General features: G+C 41.3%; 1 protein-coding gene across 2 annotated transcripts in view; it reads left to right on the top strand.

Annotated features, from left to right (window-relative positions):
- The window catches only part of RELN (reelin), an 841105-nt gene that overhangs the window by 696767 nt on the left and 124427 nt on the right, over positions 1–19911 (top strand). For both annotated transcript variants that reach the window (XM_040412563.1, XM_040412554.1), the window contains exons 35-40: positions 3909–4049; positions 9154–9331; positions 10327–10411; positions 13384–13566; positions 15743–15914; positions 16276–16378. In XM_040412563.1, the coding sequence (XP_040268497.1) occupies positions 3909–4049; positions 9154–9331; positions 10327–10411; positions 13384–13566; positions 15743–15914; positions 16276–16378 (862 nt within the window). The remainder of the gene's footprint in view (positions 1–3908; positions 4050–9153; positions 9332–10326; positions 10412–13383; positions 13567–15742; positions 15915–16275; positions 16379–19911) is intronic.

Genomic DNA, 19911 nt, shown 5'->3' with positions numbered 1-19911 from the left:
TACTGGGATTATCTCTACAGCAAGTAGTTGAGGAGCCAACCCAATAGGAGAGCATTTTAGATTTAGTATTCACAAATGGGAATTTGGTATCTGATATTACTGTAGGGGAAAGCTTGGGATCTAGTGATCACCAGTCAGTGTGGTTTACTATAAGTACAGTCACACCACACAAAAACTAAAGTTTTAGATTTTAGAAAAACTGACTTTTCTAAAATTAGATTAGTGGTATACGAGTCCCTATCAGATTGGAACAGTTTCAATGGAGTCCAGGAGAAATGGGACTACTTAAAAGTGGCACTATTGAAGGCAACAGAAAATTGCTTTAGGCACCTTGCAGACGAGCGTGTCCAGATTAGGTCCAGATGCGTCCCGGTGCATTGCGGCAAACCGGCGCGAGTAGGAACGCAATTGCAGTCAGTTTTGACTGCGATTGCGTTCCGATGTTCAGTTTTTATCGCGTGGGTGCAATGTGTTTTGCACGCACATGATAAAAAACTGACTGTGGTACTCAGACCCGAACTTCTTCACAGAAGTTCAGGTTTGGGTTAGTTGTAGTGTAGATTGTATTATTTTCCCTTATAACATGGTTATAAGGGAAAATAATAGCATTCTGAATACAGAATGCATAGTACAATAGGGCTGGAGAGGTTAAAATAAAATTTAAAAAAATGTAACTCACCTTAATCCACTTGTTCGCACAGCCGGCATCTCTTCTGTCTTGTTCTGTGAGGAATAGGACCTTTGATGACGTCACTACGCTCATCACATGGTCCGTCACATGATCCATCACTATGTTGATGGCTCATGTGACGGACCATGTGATGAACGTAGTGACGTCATCAAAGGATGACAAGATAATGCACCTGGGGCGTAAAAACCCAAGAGCAGAATATAAAATCAGTGATACAGTCCTAACCTCAGTATCTGAGGAAAGGGATTTAGGGGTCATTATTTCAGAAGACTTAAAGGTAGGCAGACAATGTCATAGAGCAGCAGGAAATGCTAGCAGAATGCTTGGGTGTATAGGGAGAGGCATTACCAGTAGAAAGAGGGAGGTGCTCATGCCGCTCTACAGAGCACTAGTGAGACCTCATTTGGAGTATTGTGCTCATTACTGGAGACCATATCTCCAGAAGCATATTTATACTTTGGAGAGAGTTCAGAGAAGAGCTACTAAACTGGTACATGGATTGCAGGATAAAACTTACCAGGAAAGATTAAAGGACCTTAACATGTATAGCTTGGAAGAAAGACGAGACAGAGGGGATATGATAGAAACTTTTAAATACATAAAGGGAATCAACAAGGTAAAAGAGGAAAGAATATTTAAAAGAAGAAAAACTGCTACAAGAGGACATAGTTTTAAATTAGAGGGGCAAAGGTTTAAAAGTAATACCAGGAAGTATTACTTTACTGAGAGAGTAGTGGATGCATGGAATAGCCTTCCTGCAGAAGTGGTAGCTGCAAATACAGTAGAGGAGTTTAAGCATGCATGGGATAGGCATAAGGCCATCCTTCATATAAGATAGGGCCAGGGGCTATCCATAGTATTCAGTATATTGGGCAGACTAGATGGGCCAAATGGTTCTTATCTGCCGACAAATTCTATGTTTCTATGTTTCTATGAGTCTGAAAGACGGACTGTCCAGCCTAAAACTGGACCTCTGGCCACCCTATGGCCAGGCTGCTGTGGAGGTCACAGTTAAGGGGATGGTCCGCTATGGAGGTCAGTGTTAAGGGGCAGATTGCTGTAAAGGCCACTGTTAAGGGAGGTCACTGTCAAGGGGGTAGTGTGCTGTGAAACTCACTGTTAAAGGGGAAGGCTGCTGTAAAGGTCAAAATTTAGGGGGTGGGCTTCTGTGGAAGTCCAATTTTGGAGGGATGGGGCACTGGGGGGGGGGGTCAGTGTTAAGTGGTGGGGGGCTGTGGAGGTCACTGTTAAGGGGACAGGGTGCTGTAGATGTCACTGTTATAGTGAATAGTAGTGATGTCCGGTTCATGAACGAATCGTTCTTTTGAATGTATTCAGTTCACTGAACCGGAGGAGTCGATTCCTCTGACTGAGCTGATCCGTGTGAAACAGCTCAGTCAGATAGCAGAGCAGAGAGACGCTGGCAGCAGGGAGGAGCGTAATCTGATCCTAGAGTGGAAGCCAGCCCCTCCCCTCCCCGCCCACCCCGGCCTGCAACCAATCAGAGCTGAGGCAGGCACTAGTCTACGAGTTAAAAGAATCTAAAGATCCGACTTAGTTAGAGACTCATTCGATTCTTTGAGTTAAAAGAACCGTGAGTCACCAGAACAGTTTACACTGAGGCTAATGCTTTTGTTGCAGCAGTGATAAGGTTAAGGGACAGACTGACATTCAGCAGAGAGATAAGAGAAGTGACACAACACAGAGTTTAGATTACGGGTTGAATTAACCCTTTAGGATCAAATTGGCTTCTCAAGGAGATATACATGTTAAAGGCATCCCTTCTTCTGTCTCATTCAGTAGCTATATAACTAAGGGTGGGTTCACACTAGTTATTTTCCTCTGTGATGTCTGTGCGGACTGTGGACTATTTTATTATCAGCCAGTGTTACTGTTATCAACTTAGCACATACAGTTTTCCCTGTGCATTCACTTCACTTGGTTGTACTGTCAGACTGTCACTGTGGGTGACAATGCATTGCACAACAATGCACACCAGGGCTCCTGTTCTGAGTCCTGTCTGCTTCCCTTCACTTCCTCACTCAGTCAGAGCTCAGACCAAGTGCCAAAAGCCGACTCAGCGAGTCAGCAAGTGAATCGAAGCATCCGCGCATGCGCACCACCTAAGCTCTTCTGTTCACTTGTGTCTCAGCTCAGCAGTCAGCGAGTGAACCGAAGATTCGAATCATGAATCGGTTCATTTGAATGAACTGATTCAAATGAACCGATTCATGTGAAAGATCCGAACTTCCAATCTCTAGTGGATAGTGTTAATATATTTTAACAACACACACAAACATTAAATGGAATAGATTAAATATACCCGAGCGAAGCCGGGTCCTTCAGCTAGTGTTTAATAAATGTATTTGGAGCAAAATATATTTTCTAGATTCATTTTTTGTTCCATTTAGACTGTGGTGACGACTATTATATTGACGAATATTGTTGATTGTTGATAAATCTTTATAAATGGTAGTCACTATACTATACAAGTTTCATTACTATGCTTCGCCAATGGGGTGCCGTTATGTTAAAACATGCATGAAATTGCATATGATAATATTAAAGGGATTTTCCTACAAGTGTCTGATTGGCAGGGTCTCACCACTGGGACCCCAGCTGATCATGTGAAAAAGGGGTCCATCATTCCCAAATTTAAATGGAGCAGCATGTCCACTATTGGTCCATTCAATTCCATGGGACTGCGGGAGCCCCATCCCAAGCTGACACCCTAGTGGTTGGACCCTACTGACGAGACAGGTGTCCTCTATTATGTGGAAAAGCTATTTAACATGGAGGAAAAAAAGTTACATTTATTTTGATTATTTAAAGAGTTTTATTTGTTTCATTCTAAACACAGTGGCATTTGTTTGCTTTTGTCATAAATGTTCTGTAATGTAGAAGTATTTACTGTAAGAGATGATTATGTGTTTCTAAATCAAAACTGTACATATGACAGATTTACAGATAAATCCGTTTCAGAAGCAGCCATGCAATCCCTTAACATTATGCAAGCAAGAATTACAGGATGTGTGATTTAAGATGACTTTAAATAGATGTCGCTCTTATAACATTTCACCACTTTGGATGAAACTGAGTCAGCACCCTGCATACTAAATGTGCTTTGCAAATAAATAAATTATTGACCCTGCACTCATGAAGTATTGATTGCAAATTGTGATATAATTGTGCAAATGTGCTTTGATTTTTATGGCAGCTCTCCTAGGACTCGCTTCAGATGGATACAGAATAACTATGGGCCTGATGCAGATGTCTGGGCCCTTGATAATGTTATTCTATCTTCCGGATGTCCTTGGATGTGTTCAGGTCACGGGATATGTGAATCAGGCCACTGTGTGTAAGTTCTGAATATAGATGTAATAGTTGAGGTAGTTAGTAAGTTTCCAACTGTTCTTTTTTGAATAATAGATTAAAGGGGAATAATATTAACATTAATTGAAATAACTATATCTGGAATAACTGATCCATTTAACACAGATGATCTTCTCATTTATGTTCTGGACCACATACGTAACTGACACAAAATATCTATTATTCCAGCAATGGCAAATAGAAGTGTTATAGTTTTTACAGTTTCCTTATAGTTTTGTGTTGATATGTATACAATTATTAGTAGCGTTGAGCGAATCGAGCTTCGATTCGCAGATCCGAAGTAGATTCGTTCCAAAACTTTGTTTTTAATGCTGTCTCCGCGTATAGGATTAAAATTTATTACTTCCATATAGGCAAAATTTGTTTCACCCGAAGTCGCGTGAGATTTTGGTGAATTAATTCGGTATACCGATCTGCATCTGTAAAAACATTTTAAAATAGCAATTCAAAGTTGGGTTTGGTACTGGCTGTTACCGACTTCGGATTGCTATTTTATATTGTTTTTAAAGATGCAGATGTGATTACTGAATTAATTCACTGATGTCTTGCGCGACTTTTTGGTGAAACGAATTTTGCCTACACTGAGGCAATACATTTTAATGCTTTATTCATAATTCTGGTTAAAATACGGGTAACACCAAAAAACAGGCCAAGGTCTAATGAAAAGGTCCTCTGAACACCAGATGTTTAACCCCCTGGTGTGAGGTAGGTGTATAGTCAGAGAAACCAAAGGTGATATTGGATTATTCAGGCTACTATATGCCAATAGCCTGAAATTAGTACACCAGGGGCGAAGTGGAAAGTTATGTGCCACTCTTCCACTCAAACCACATTCGCAGAGGCGCACAATAATCACAATACACCTACAAAAATACAGGGAACACTAGCCGTCACAACCTAAGTGATATATGCCCAGTGCATAGATAGTGTGGTATAAAGTAAGACTCGTGCCTAGGAGAGTAGGGGATGCCAGGATGTAGGTAGAATGTTAATAGTGACATACACCCATAGTTTATACATGCCATCACCTCTGCCAACATGCACAAATCCTTGAAAACCTATAGTCCCAAATTCAAAATGTTGCTTGCTCCCCGGGACTTATATGGCAAGCAAACACAGAGAAGTTCTCCCTCCCAGCTTCTGGTGTAATAGCGCACAGTGGCGCATGAACGAGGCACTGGAGAATATATGCTTAATATGCAGATTTAGTATGCAGGCTCGACGCGTTTCAACATAAGTTTCATCAGGAGCCATCTGGTAGACAGATTAAAGCAAGGTAGGCTAAGTGGTGTGACCACACTGGTGTTGTGTGACGTCCTGGGCTAGTAAAGCCGTGATCGCGCGCGCAACACAGCCAGCTGATAAGCAAAAAGGCCCGCGGCGGGGCGGGAAGTGCAGCTGCAGCCAGCCGGGGAGTGGGAGCGGGACAGGCCTCCATAAGCTCCGCCCCCAGTCTGTACCCAGCAGGGTGAGCGCTCCCGATAAGGTGAGAGGACCTAAGTAAATAGGGAAAACCAAAGCGGCGTAAATAAAGTCGCAGGGGTGATAGAGACAGCAAGGACAAAAAGAGGATGGGAGGGGGAGAGGACTGAACCAACAGTAGTCAAAGAATGAAGGCCTAGCCATAAAAAGGCACGGGTTAACCCACCTAAAATTTGGATGAAGAAAAGAACACATAAGGTGGCCAGGGGCAGCAAAAAAAAAAAGGGGAGCTGCTTGTAAATGTGACAGATACCAATAATGCACACCAGGAGCAGTTCCTAGATGAAGCACGCAAAACAGATCTGTTCATTCAACCCCTCCATTGTGCTTCTTTCTGGAGAAGAAATTTGTAAATATCGCGCTCCCCCCCGGAGAGGGCCGGATATTTTTCAAGCGCAACACCCTAGCGTCACCGTCTAGTTATTACTAGTCTCTGTTATTATGAACATTCCCAAGGTGCTCACCAATCTTGCGTCTAAATTCACGGATAGTCTTGCCCACATATTTGACCCCGCAGATGCAGGAGATCAGATATATCAACCCTGCAGTTCTGTAATTGATGAAGGACCGTATGTGGTACGTTTTGGAATCAGACATACCCGTGAAAGAGTTGCCAGTGCCAATAAATTCACATGCCACACAATTACCACACCTATAAGTGCCGGTCAGGCCATGGGCAAGTCAGGTACTAGAGGTAGATGACTCATATAGGCTGTGTACCAAGCGGTCACGCAGCTTGCAACCCCGTTTGTATGTGATTGACGGTGCAGACCCCACCAGATGACCAATATCTGGGTCTGCCTGCAAAACGCCCCAATACTGTCCAGTATCTGTCCCACCTTCGGGTGAATCGCATCAAATGTGCCTACGATGCGGATTGTGCCATCCGTCTCCTCCCTAGGTCTAGGATACAAAAGTGATTCCCTATTGCTGCCTAAAGCATGTTCATAAGCAGACTTTAGGTCGCGGGTAACCCCACCGTTGGAATCTATTGGTGAGGTCACTGGCAGCTCTTTAGAAATTAGAAATGGCAGAACAGTTTCATCGGACCCGTAAGAACTGGCCTTTTGGAATGTCGCGTTTTAGTGGTTGTGGGTGCCAGCTATCCCACCTTAATAGGTTGTTCGTAGCGGTGGGCTTCCGAAACAATTCAGTCACCATGCGACCATCCGACTCTTTGATGATACGTAGGTCTAGAAATGTAATGATGGTTTTGTGTATTTCAGAGGTGAAAAAAGGCCTAGATTATTGTTATTCAAGGCCCCTACGAAACTGACAAATTCCCACTTAGACCCTCTCCAGAAGATAAGTATAGCATCGATATACCTGGCCCAGAATTCAATCAGGGCCGACCACTTCGCCATGTCTTCACCAAAAACGATCCCCCTCTCCCACCAGCCCAGGTACAGGTTGGCATATGTAGGGGCACAGGGACTACCCATGGCCACACCCCTGAGCTGGTGGAAGAGGCGACGATCAAACATGAACACATTGTGTTCAAATATAAATTTGAGCAGGGACACCACAAATTGATTGGGTGGATGGAATTGTCTGCCCCTTTCACTGAGAAAAGCACTGATTTTATCACACATAATACTTTGCAAACAATCACAAAATAATGTTAGGGCTGGTCGGAAAATAGTTATAATCTAAAGCAAAATGATTGCACAAAGCACATTTTGTAACCCCTTGACCAATTGGTCAAACTGTAACACAAGTTCAGACTGAATTTGTTGAATGTCATCTAAAAATTCATCTGTTTTTCAGTTGTTCCTTATTGACAGACGTCTTTGCATTCCTTTGTCAGCATTCACAGTTGAAAGTGATCGTTTGTAGCCCGTGAGCAGACATAGATTTGTACCAAAATTTGCACAATTTCAAAGCTTTCTACTTAATAAATTTGTATAAAGCTACATCTGATTGGAGGCAACTAAATCTTCTCACCACTTTTTAAATTTGGAAAAGTTACACATTATAGGGTAAATTTGTCACATCTCGACATTTGTGACTTTTTTTGAACAGTTTGTGACAAAAATAAATAGTCGAAACTGGTTAGTAAATGTGGGCCATTAGCCCACATTTATAAATAGTGGGATCATTTTAACCAGTGTCTAAATTAAAGATCAGCTAATTCGTTGACATTTGTGGCAGCAAATTTATCACTGCATGCACATTCTTAAATTTGTTGTAACATACATCACTGCCATTAACTTTCAAGTACTGTACATCACTTTCCCTAATCCATGGTCTATCTGTAGAAATGTGACATGTTTGTCATTTCCAACTTTTCACATATTCACAAGTCACATAATATAAATGTATCAAAGCAGCAAACCATATGCATTTTCACTCCACTTTTGCTGATGTACATGGTGGAAAAGGCTAAATTTGTGCGCAAATGGTTGTCCCACAGCAGATAAGGCAAGTTAATTAACCTAAAATAAAATATATTTTAGGTCTCATGTTTTGCAGACCGCAATATGAACACGGTCATGTGCATGAGACCTTAATGTCATGTCAATTCTCATTAAGACTAAACTCCTGTTTTAAGCAATATCAAAATAGTTCCACTGGGGATGGTTTTATACTTCCATTTTGAAGGTGCTAAACCCATAAATATCAACATGGGCATTTTTAATGGAACTTGGGAGTGATACAGGATTAATAAAGCAATGATTCTGAAATGGTCCGAGTGTAGATAACAGTTTTGTTATTGATGTTGTAGATGTCATTAAAAATTACCTTTGTAGAACTTGTTCTACCCTGTAGATCAGCTGTTACCGTTAGCTCTGGTTCTGGAAGTTGGCACCAGAACTACACAGCTCAGTTGCAGCTCTGACTTCTAGTACCAGAGTTACAAAGTAGTAGCTGGTCTGTGGAGGTATGGAGTGTCAAACCCTTGCGAATCTGTTATTGAGGGTCTATCCTGAGATCAAACCATCAATATCAAAATCCTGGACAACCCTTTTAATATGACATACTGTATCAAAATCTTTGCCCATTATTATTCCTTAAAGGGTTTCCGTCACCTGAAAAATGGGTATTAAGCTGGCTGACATTAGCGATGTGTTAATGTCAGCTGAACATAACTATATTAGTGCCAGCTCACTGTCTAAAGCAGTTCAGTATTCGGTGCAGGCACAGTGAGGGAAGGACGCTCGGTGGCTGCTGACTTCCTCACTGCGCCTGTGCGAGATTTACACTGCAGACACGGCCAGCGGGAGGAGAGCAGCGCTGCCTGGCCCTGTCAATCAAGAGAAGAAGGGCGTGAAAAGAGGTGGGCAAACGGAGCCTCTAGAAGCAGGTTCAACTCCCCCCCTGATCCTAGAGGCTAGTTGGCATATTATAAAAGTTTGTTTTTCTCAATAAAGGCTTCAGGCAGTGAGATGGCACTAATATAGTTATGTTCAGCTGACATTAGCACATCGCTAATGTCAGCCAGCTTAATACCCATTTTTCAGGTGACAGAAACCTTGACAATATTCTTTTTTTTTGCTGAATTAGTATACAAATTTGTTATTTACTTCTTAATTGATGCCAGTGATGGTTTGTAAAAAAAAATCTAATACAATTTTTAACATTTTTAGGTGTGACCGGGGTTTTGGAGGCCCATATTGCGTCCCAATTGTTCCTTTACCTTCAATTCTTAAAGATGATTTTAACAGTAATCTGCATCCAGACCAGTGGCCTGAAGTGTATGGAGCAGAAAAGGGAAATCTAAATGGAGAAACCATTAAATCAGGAACAGCACTTGTCTTTAAGGGGGTTAGTATTTTTGTCAATGTTGTCCATTGTTTAAATCTAAATACCTATAGTCTATATTTACTATTTTTCCCACTAAATTATATTTTACTTTCCAAATGTGTCCAAATGTGACCAAATAATTATGCTGTAAAGTTAGAAATAAATCTTGTATCGTACCTACACTTTCAGATAACTTAAGCTGTTGTGTCTGTACATGAATAATATTACTATTTCTGGCTATTATATGAGTTGTATCTGGCATGTTTAGCAGATTCCCCTCCACAGGCTATATCTCTAATTTTAAGTTTTCCCAAAGCTAGTAGGGGTAGGAAACTATTCATGTCTGCCAATAGAATAGACATGGAGACAGCAGATTCTGCTTCCTAACTCTCACTCAGAAGCATCATTGATGACATTATAAGGAAGTACCAAGTGGTAGTGAATAAAGCACTTTGGGGGAGATATAGCACTATTAGCTTCTCCAGCTTCTGCATGTGTTCCTGTGTCTCTCTCTATCCCTCTGCAACTTATTCCTCCTCCATTCTCTACTCTTAATAGACTTCTGTGGGAGCTGGTTATCTGATCCCTTCATTGAGCTAGCATCCACTTTTGGTCTCTCAAGACTATCACACAATTCAGAGCAAATGCTATTTTAATAAATTTAGCAGATAAAAAAGATAACTGGAGAACAATTCATTTTCCCTTGATATGATATATTGAAAAGTTTCTCAGTTTGACCCGTAATATTAATTGATGCTAAGTTGTATGAAAAGCTACTATTTAAAAATATTATGCATGTATTGCCAGCTCTGTCTACTGCATGTTTCATAGTCATACTGTGAAATAAAATGTGGGCTTCAATTAGATCCATAACTAAAAAGTGTACCAGTTTAATATTTTAGTAAACATGCGTTTAGTGGCAAGGAAAGTAACATTGCCACATATACTGTAAGAAATATAAGTATAGTAGATGTAACTATTACCCTGCTATCTATACATATTTCTTTAATCTTCAGGAAGGATCCAGAATGCTTGTCTCAAGGGACCTGGACTGTACCCATACATTATACATTCAGTTCTCATTTAAATATATTACTAAAGGTAAGAATTCAAATTCAGAGACCTGAACCTGACATTATTTGTATACACTGCAAAAAAAATTGTTTAAAAAAAAATTGTTCAAAGCAAGCTTGGAATTTGTAATATTTGAAAGTATCTGGTCAACAGTTCCGTCTAAATATTGTCACAATGTTTCCTTATTTGCATTGTCACTGCACTAGTGAAAAACATATATAATGTTTTTCAATGTTTTTGTGATAAGCACTAAAAAACTTTGTGTTTACCTACTTTTCTTAACTGAGTGTTGCTAAGGTAATTACTTACCCCCACACATGCACACACATACCTTTACTGCTTCCAATGGCCCTATTTTTGTTACAGATAATAAAGAGCAAAAGGGGGAAAAAATTACCCAAACAACTTCCAAGTTGATCAAGGAGATAGCTACACTGTATATGTTTATATATAAGCCTGGACTAGAAGGGTATAGATACTATAACTCATTTCTTTCTCATGACTTCATGCTCTTCTGATATGACTATTCATTATATGTGCCATCCCACAAAGGACATGTATCACCTATCCACAGGATGGCTGTCTGATTGCTGGCGGCCCCAAATCTGAGACCTTGACTGGTCACTAGAATGGGAGTTCTGAGCCCACGTGGATAAGTTTGAATGAACCCATGGTCATTTATATGCACTGCTGATCCATTCAGTGTCTATTTGGCTAATGGAACAGCCAAGTGCTGTACTCAATGGTTTCCTCCAGAACCAGACATGGAATGGAGCTGCAAGTCACATTCTTGGCTGCCAGGTCATAAAAAACTCCTCTTAATTATGATGACAGAGTGGCTAGTGATCTGTGCGGGTCTCAGCAGTGAGGCCTACAGTGATCAGACATTTATCATCTATTCTATGCACAGGCAATAAATTATATTTTAGGGACAACACCTTGAAGTCGATTTGAACTTTTTTTTTCTCAAAATGCAACCTCATAGCAAAATAGTCTTTACTTAAAGAAGAACTCTTGCAAAAAATGTATTCTCTGACCTGTTAGGTCCATGATGTAATCTGTAGTGAAGGTAATCTTCTCATCAGTGACTGTATTTTCGCTGTGTCATGTGACCAACTCTCAGATCTCCAACTGATGCAGGACAGGTAGTCACTTACTTCTGTATTCATTTCTGTCCACACATAAGATGCTGTGTTATTTGGAAAGTCTGATTGCAGGTCACATGATAGCAGAGAAGCAGAAGGGAGAGGATAGCTGACAAATACAGACACTGGTAAGAAGATTACATTCACTGCAGATTACATCATGTACCTTTCTAGCAGGTTACAAAATAAAAAAAATTCCGGGAGTTCTTTAATTTTCCGAATCCGCATGAAAAAAGTTAATACGGTCATGATATATAATTTTATCAACAATTAAAACCTTTTTAACTGCTAAAATTATGCTGCATAGAGTGCTTTTTGATAGCAACAATTGGACATGATTGTTACAGTTTTTGATGCCGATGATGATACATAATAATGGAAATGTACGTTTCTGAAATGTAACCTCTTGTTATTAACATGCAACATCAGTAATATGAATCTATTTAAAGAGGACCTTTCACTAGAATAAAAAATGTAAACTAAGCATACAGACATGGAGAGCGGCACCCAGGGATCCCCCTGCACTTACTGTTATACCTGGGCGCCGCTTCGTTCTCCCTGTATAGGCTCCGGTATCTTCATATGTTCGGCTCCACTGGGTGGAGACTGCCGGCGTCTCCTTCTCCCAGGCTGTAGCGCTGGCCAATCGCGGCGCTCAGCTCATAGCCTGAGAGTTTATTTTTTCTCTCAGGCTATGAGCTGAGCACTGCGATTGGCCAGCGCTACAGCCTGGGAGAAAGAGACGCCGGCAGGCTCTACTGGGTGGAGCCGAACATATGAAGATACCGGAGCCTATACAGGGAGAACGGAGCGGCGCCCAGGTATAACAGTAAGTGCAGGGGGATCCCTGGGTGCCGCTCTCCATTTCTGTATGCTTAGTTTAGATTTTTTATTCTAGTGAAAGGTCCTCTTTACATATAATTTAGCATTTACTTTTTTCAATGCATAGATATTTCTGAAAAAATAGATATGTTGCCTTATTTTAAACATCAGAAGGAACTATTTTTATGTTAGGCCACAATGACATTCAGCCTGGAGCATGCCCTCGGATCTTCAAGTAACTGCAGTGTGATCCCTAAAGACCTGGATGTCAGTTTTGGTCAGAATCACAATGTATGTGATAAAACCTTTGCTGAAGACCAGTCTACAGTGAATGCCCTGACTATGAGTGAACATGTCATCATGGTCTTTAGGGATCTCATTCCATATGTTTGTAGGTCTGTCTAAAGAAGATGGATTCCAATCTATAACAATGTAATGATAAATACTTTTGTGTTAAAAAAATACAAAAGTATTATAGGAATAATACTTTTATTAGCTAACCATAATAAATTAAATACAGGATAAGCGCCTGATTGGCAGGGATCCGACCACTGGGGTCCCGACTGATCACAAGAACACCTTGCTGCTCCACTCAATTACAGTGTGTGCTGCCACTCCATTCGAACATATGGGACTGCCTTAGATAGCCAAGTACAGCGCTCACCTATCTCTGGCAGTCCCATAGAAATCAAGAAGTGGTAGCTTGCATGCATGACTGCCTGTCCATTCAAACAGGGATACATGGGGCCCCATTCTAATGATTGGCTGGAGCCCCAGCATTCAGTCCTGTGCCATTCAGACACTTATTATTCCCTCTTCTATGAATATGGGATGTGTTTGTCATGGGGCAACACCTTCATTGTGTGAATTCTCCATTTAGCTTCCTTGTTGAAGCATCACTATTTTAGCTTTTTATTGCTAATATGTCTAAATGAACTGCTACTACACTGGAGGATGCTTTCAGACTACTACTATATGAAAAGAAATAGAATATAGTAGGACTTGTTCAGACTTGTGTTTCTCTTGTTTTAGGTGCTCCAGAGAGATCCCACTCTATTCTTCTCCAGTTCTCTGTTACAGGGGGCATCACCTGGCATCTCATGGATGAATTTTACTTCACACAAACTACTGATGTTCTGTTTGTCAATGTTCCTCTGTCACCTGGCGCACAAACTAATGCAACCAGATTTAGACTCTGGCAACCATACCACAATGGTATTATATTTCGCCTTCCTTTGTTTTGTTGTGTTGTACAGTAAATATTCTATGGAAAATTAAATAAATAATAGCTGTGAAAAAACTTTAGCATATGATTTCCATGCTGTGTTGATCCCAAGTAGACAAAAACAAATTATACTTTCATAATGTAAGGTAAAAGGATTCATTATTAAACATAGGGACATATATTTATTTCCTAAAAAGTCTTTGAAATCTCCTTATCCAACTGAGGTTCTGTTCCGGAGTTATGATAATGTTTCTTAATATGCAATATAGGCCTTTGGTGCAACTATGGAATCACCATTGCTGTCATTGCACCCAAGGTCCTCTCTCCGGCCAGCACTTCCAGGGAGGGACTGGCACCAGAAAAAAGCAGAGCTTTGGTGCAATGAGAACAGAAGTGACATGCTCATTGCACCAAAGGCCTAATTTGCATATTAAGAAAAAGTATGACTCGGGAACGGAGCCTTAGATAAACAAAATAAAAACTGTTTTAATCAGGTGAACCACAGCTATGCATCTATGCAGACAGTTGGATAGGGAGGTCACTGGTGACAGATTCCCTTTTAGGCTACTTTCACACTCACATTTGGTGCGGATCCGTCATGGATCTGCACAGACGGATCCGCACCGATAATACAACTGCATGCATCCGTTCAGAAAGGATCCGTTTGTATTATCTTTAACATTGCCAAAACGGATCCGTCTTGACCACCATTGAAAGTCAATGGGGGGTCGGATCCGTTTTGCATTGTGTCAGTGAAAACAAATCCGTCCCCAATGACTTACATTGTGTGTCAGGATCCATTTGCCTCTGCATCGTCAGGCAGACACCAAAATGCTACAAGCAGCATTTTGGTGTTCGCCTCCAGAGCGGAATAGAGGCAAACTGATGCATTCAGACGGATCCTTATCCATTCAGAATGCATTAGGGCAAAACTGATCCTTTTTGGACCGCTTGTGAGAGTCCTGAACGGATATCACAAACGGAAACGAAAACGCCAGTGTGAAAGTAGCCTAAGCTGAAGGTGCCTACATAATATTCTTCTGGTGAAGCACAGACTGGAAATATACTTCTGTCTACTTGATGTACTTCTATTGGACACCACAACTATTGGTACATGTGTATTAAGAGTTGTGCCTCTGCACAACTTTTCAAGGTAAGCACATACCGTAAGTCACTGGTTGTCTGGCCACTTAAAATTTGTAAAATTTGTAAAATTGTTCAATATGATGTAACATAAAAGAATAATGACAATTGCTCACCTTACCTATCCCTGGCACTGTCCTTCCAGTCCTTTCCAAGTTCCTTGCTGGTCTCTCTATTTTCTGGTCCCTCTGTACACAGACCAATGACCACTACAGGCAATCACTGGCTGTAGTGGAACTCCACTAGAGATCGTGATTGGCTGTAACATCACATGGAACTTTTCAGGGCCCAGCACACAAAATCCTGTTAATAATCAGTTTGTGTGACGTGCAAACAAGGTTTTGCCATTTTCAAGAGTTTGTGTTGAGTGGTGCCCAGTAAGTAAAAAGAGGATTCTAATGATGAGTTTTATTTATTACTTTGCAACCCCAACCTTATTTTCTGATTATGTAGTTCAGAATTTAAGGAGATTAAAGGGGTTGTCCGGGTTTAGAGCTGAACCCGGACATACCCCCATTTTCACTTGGGCATCGGAGCAGTTCATGCTCTGATGCTCTCCCTTGCCCTGCGCTAAATCTCACAGGGCAAAGGCATTTTCAGAAGTTCCAGTGACGTAACGGGGCTCTCCATGGGGCTGCCAGGAAGCCTGGTGACGTCATCGGCACTGATGGACGGGCTTTAGCGGTGCCCTAGCCAGTAAAACGGCTAGGCAGCGCTAAAGCCCGCCCACCAGAGCCGGTGACATCACCGAACACACTGCCAGGCGGAAGCTTCCGCCCGGCAGTGTGTTGTGATAAACAAAAAAGACCGTGCCCTGCACGATCTAACGCAGGGCAAGGGAGCGCATCGGAGCATGAAATGCTCCAATGGTAGCCTCAGGGGGGCTGCCTGGGTGAAAATAAAGGTATGTCCGGGTTCAGCTTTGAACCCGGACAACCCCTTTACCAGACTCCACAAAAGGCTGATATTATTTGATTGTCTTCTTCCATGCCATTCATTCTCCTGCACATTTCCATGTCTCAGGAAAGAAGGATGAAATTTGGATCATAGAAGACTTTGTCATTGATGGAAATAACATAAACAACCCATCTATCCTAATGGATACATTTGATTTTGGTCCAAAAGAAGATAACTGGTTTTTCTACCCTGGAGGCAATATTGGTCTCTACTGTCCATATTCTTCAAAGGGAGCACCGTAAGTCTGCATTATTGATTATTTTTGATACCATCGCTACTTACAAATGATGACAGATTTTATACTGGAAAAGGGCCAGGGACACAAAGTTTTCCAACAACAGTGGTTGATTTACCACTGAGACCTCATGTGCAAGTTTGTTTCTCTTTTTTTATGCTGCTGTTATTTGGAGGGAATATTTTTATTTGTGCAGCTTCAGTTACTAAACCAAGGCTTTGACCAACAGAACATTTTTAAGCATGTTAGATGTTTTCTGCATTTTTAAGATGGTTTAATTGCCAGATAATCCAAGTTATCTTTAAACTTTTATCCTTAGTGACTGCAAGCAGTGTAACTCTAAATGTTTATTATTCTTGGGCAGGGAGGAAGATTCGGCTATGGTGTTTGTCTCAAATGAAGTAGGGGAGCATTCCATCACTACAAGAGATCTGGATGTTGATGAGAATACCATTATACAGTTTGAGGTAAGACTATGAACTTTAAAACTTTAAAATTGATTTCTAACTTTAAAATTGATTTCTAGTCACTAAAGTAATGTAAATGAACTACAAATGTATTATTTGTTACAATATTAACCCTTTCTAGATGAAGCGATTTTCTGTTTTTGCGTTTTCATTTTTTGCTCCCTGCCTTACCATAGCCATAAGTATGGGAGCTTGTTTTTTGCAGGACAAGTTGTAACTTTTAATACCACCATTTAATATTGCATAGAATGTAGTGGGGGAAAAAAAAAAAAGAAGTGGAATTGGAAAAAAAATACGCAATTATGCTACAGTCTTACAGGTTTTTTTTTTTGTGCTCTTCATTCTCCAGGTCAGTACAAATCTGGCAATAACACATATGTATACTTTTTCTTGCATTTTAATACTGCAAAAAAATATCTAAAATTAATAAAACGTTTTTTTTTCTTTTCATTGACATGTTCTCACCCCCAAAGCTTTTTTTTAGTTATGTCTACAGAGATGTTTGAGAGCTCATTTCTTGCGGGAAGATCTGTAGTTTATGATAATATTGGTGTGGGGGTGTATTTCTTTTTGATCACTTATTTTGGGGGGAGATAAAGTTTTTTTTAAATGTTGAATCGGCCACTTTTATTTATCTTTTTCTGATACACCATTCACCATATGGGATAACTGTGTTTTTGACTTACTCCTAGTTTTGAATCCAAATAACTAATTATAATAACTGACCAAATAACTGAAGTGTGAACTTGGCCTCTGGGAAAGGGGAGGTGATTTGAATTTTATATATATACTTTTTTTTTTCATATTTAAAAAAATATTGATATTTTTTAAACTTTTTGTTAAGTCCTCAAGTGGACCACTACTTACAATCATCAGAATTTGTACAGAATTTGCTCCATTATTCTGCTATATCCCAGTTCAGTGCTGCCACCTGCTGGCCTGAACTGGGTTATACTAATAATGAGCCTGTAAGCCTAGTACAGGCTCCAGCTCGTTATTAGACAGGGAGCTTTCCCGACCTCCGCTGGGGGAAAGCACACCTGACCTGGAAACACGCATTTCTGGGTTTTAGCCCTCTCAGGCGCTGTGGTCAAATGACCATGGCATCTGAGGGATTAAAATGTCTGTGATCAGCATTACCACTGTTCGTGGACATTAGCTGCAGGTGCAGGCACCTGCTGGCAGATGTCGGAAAGGGGTTAAGGATTCCATGTAAACTACTGTTACTTAAGTGACAGTAGTTATAAATCACTTTATCTGTAACCAATATAATTTTGAATCTTAAAGTGATATTTCGGTTAATTCAAGTTATTCCCTATCCACTGTATAGGGAATACCTTACTGGGGTCTGAGTGCTCAGGGCCCCCACTGATCCCGAGAAGAGGAACTCATTGCCCCATCTAAATGGAGCATATCTCCACCAGTTCCATAAAGAATAAATGGTGTATCAGGGAGCATACTCAACCTGCTTCTCCAATAGAACTGGGGAAAAGGACCCCTGTATACTACATAAAGAGGTCTAAAAAAGTGGGAGTGCTTTGGGCGGGGAAGAGGACGGGCCAGTAGGCCCAGCTCATTCATAATTTTCTACCCCTGGTGTAGGTGTAAAAAATGGTCTAAATGTAAGACAGCAAGGAAGCTGTTTTACATTAAGAATCGACGCTGGGTACACCGAAGTTATTTAGAGGCTGGCGCCTCAGTGATCCACCACCAGCTATAGTGCTTATTAAGACCGGCGTCTAAAACGCTGATCTTAATAAACGTGCCCCTTAGACTTCAATGACGTATTATTATAGCTGGGTCATGCCAGGTGCCAGCTGTATTTTACATCTGGCACTTTGCTCACAATGCAGGGATTGGAGTTAACTCGGATCCTGACAGTATAATAGCTTAGATGCAACTGGCTATACTGGCATATAAGTGGTCAGAGAGAGGGAGGGGGCTCATGCTCTCTATGATGTGATTGTGGGGTGTGGGGGTTTGCCATGGCAGTGAGGGGACTAACAATGGCCCTTGGCCTGCCATGTATGAAAACCTATTAGGCCCTGCTGAATATAGATTATGTCAGTTTTACTGTAACTGATATAATACACAGTAATACAGTAGTATTGCTGTGTATTATATGAGCCATCGTCGGAGGATATGTTCAAGTCCCCTTGTGGTGTTTGGAAAAAAATAAAGTAAATAAAGCACCTATTTTAGCTTTGAAACACAATCTAAAAAAATAAAACAAATCTATACATACTGTATTTTCCCCCCCATAAGATGCATTTTTCCCTGCGTCTTATGAGGTGAATACTAATGAGCGCTTCCATTATGAAAGCGCTCATTAGTACTGTAGGACCAGGAAGTAGTGAAGGCTCTGTACTCACCGCTTCCTGGTCCTCGGCTGTTTGCAGCGCTGTGACTGCGCACAGGGTGAGGGTGCTCTGTGACCTCACATTGTGCGCATCAGGTCACAGCACAGCCAACGGCAGGAGGAAGAAGATAGTTGGCGGTGAGGAGTGGTGGTGTCCGGTGTAAGAGAGGTAGGTGTTTATTTTATTTTATTTGATATGAGGCATAGGGGCTGATGAGAGGCATATGGGGGCTCATGAGAGGCGCATGGGGGCTGATGAGAGGCATATGGCGGCTGATGAGGCGCATGGTGTCGTGGAAATTTTTATTAGCATAGGATGACTATAAGTGGACTTTCTCTTTAGCTTAGGAATGTTATGTAGGTTTATTTTGTATATACCTCCCTGTGTAAAGTCTGACCGGATTACGGTTATAAGAGAGCGTGATCGGGTCAGGACAGTACCAGGGAAATTCTATAGATCAGCACTCGGGTTCCTACTCCCCCATGTAAAAGCCGCCACCATTGGTTTGAGGGGGATCTAATGGCTGCTGGCAATGTTCTTAGTGAAAGCTACCGGTGGATCCTCATCAGCAATGGTGGGGTATAGCACGCTTATGCCGGTCTCACTGAACCATGGGGGCCCCAAGATAAAACATTGGTTGGTGGGACTGGTGTCCATGTGAATGCTATATCACCTTTCTTGGTCGACCCTGTTTTAAAAGACCTTCCTCGGGGACTGATCCCCCCTTTCGGAACCATGTTTAACAGAGGTTCACTTTGGGTCAGTAGGAGATTTGTACTGGATTAAATGGATGTTGTCCAATTAGAGAGCAATATCTGTTTAAGGAAAGGCTGATTCATTTGAAAGCATTTGCAGGTGTCCTGGGAGTGGTGGTGGATTGTGAGCATGTTTGAGCTCCACCCACCGGCACTCTCAGGAGGTGTCTAAATATGTCCCTTCCAGTTCTGAAATGTATTTCTATTGGTCAAGGCATGAGGTGGATTGTACCTGCCTATCTGTAATATTATTGAGAGGCCATGTGCCATGGAGGGCGGGGTTAGCCCAGTAAAAGGCCTGAGACATGTTAAGTGATGGTGGTTTCTCATCTTCCTGTATATCATCACTTCCTGTGTTTGTTACTTGAAGGAAGTGGTGAGGTGATGGGCCTGCCCCTTTTTATAAAATAAAGGGAAG

This window comes from Bufo bufo, chromosome 1, assembly GCF_905171765.1.
Source record: "Bufo bufo chromosome 1, aBufBuf1.1, whole genome shotgun sequence".
In the NCBI taxonomy this organism is placed as follows: domain Eukaryota; kingdom Metazoa; phylum Chordata; class Amphibia; order Anura; family Bufonidae; genus Bufo; species Bufo bufo.
Note: the sequence above shows the minus strand (reverse complement) of the source record. Positions and strands in the feature narration are given on the sequence as shown.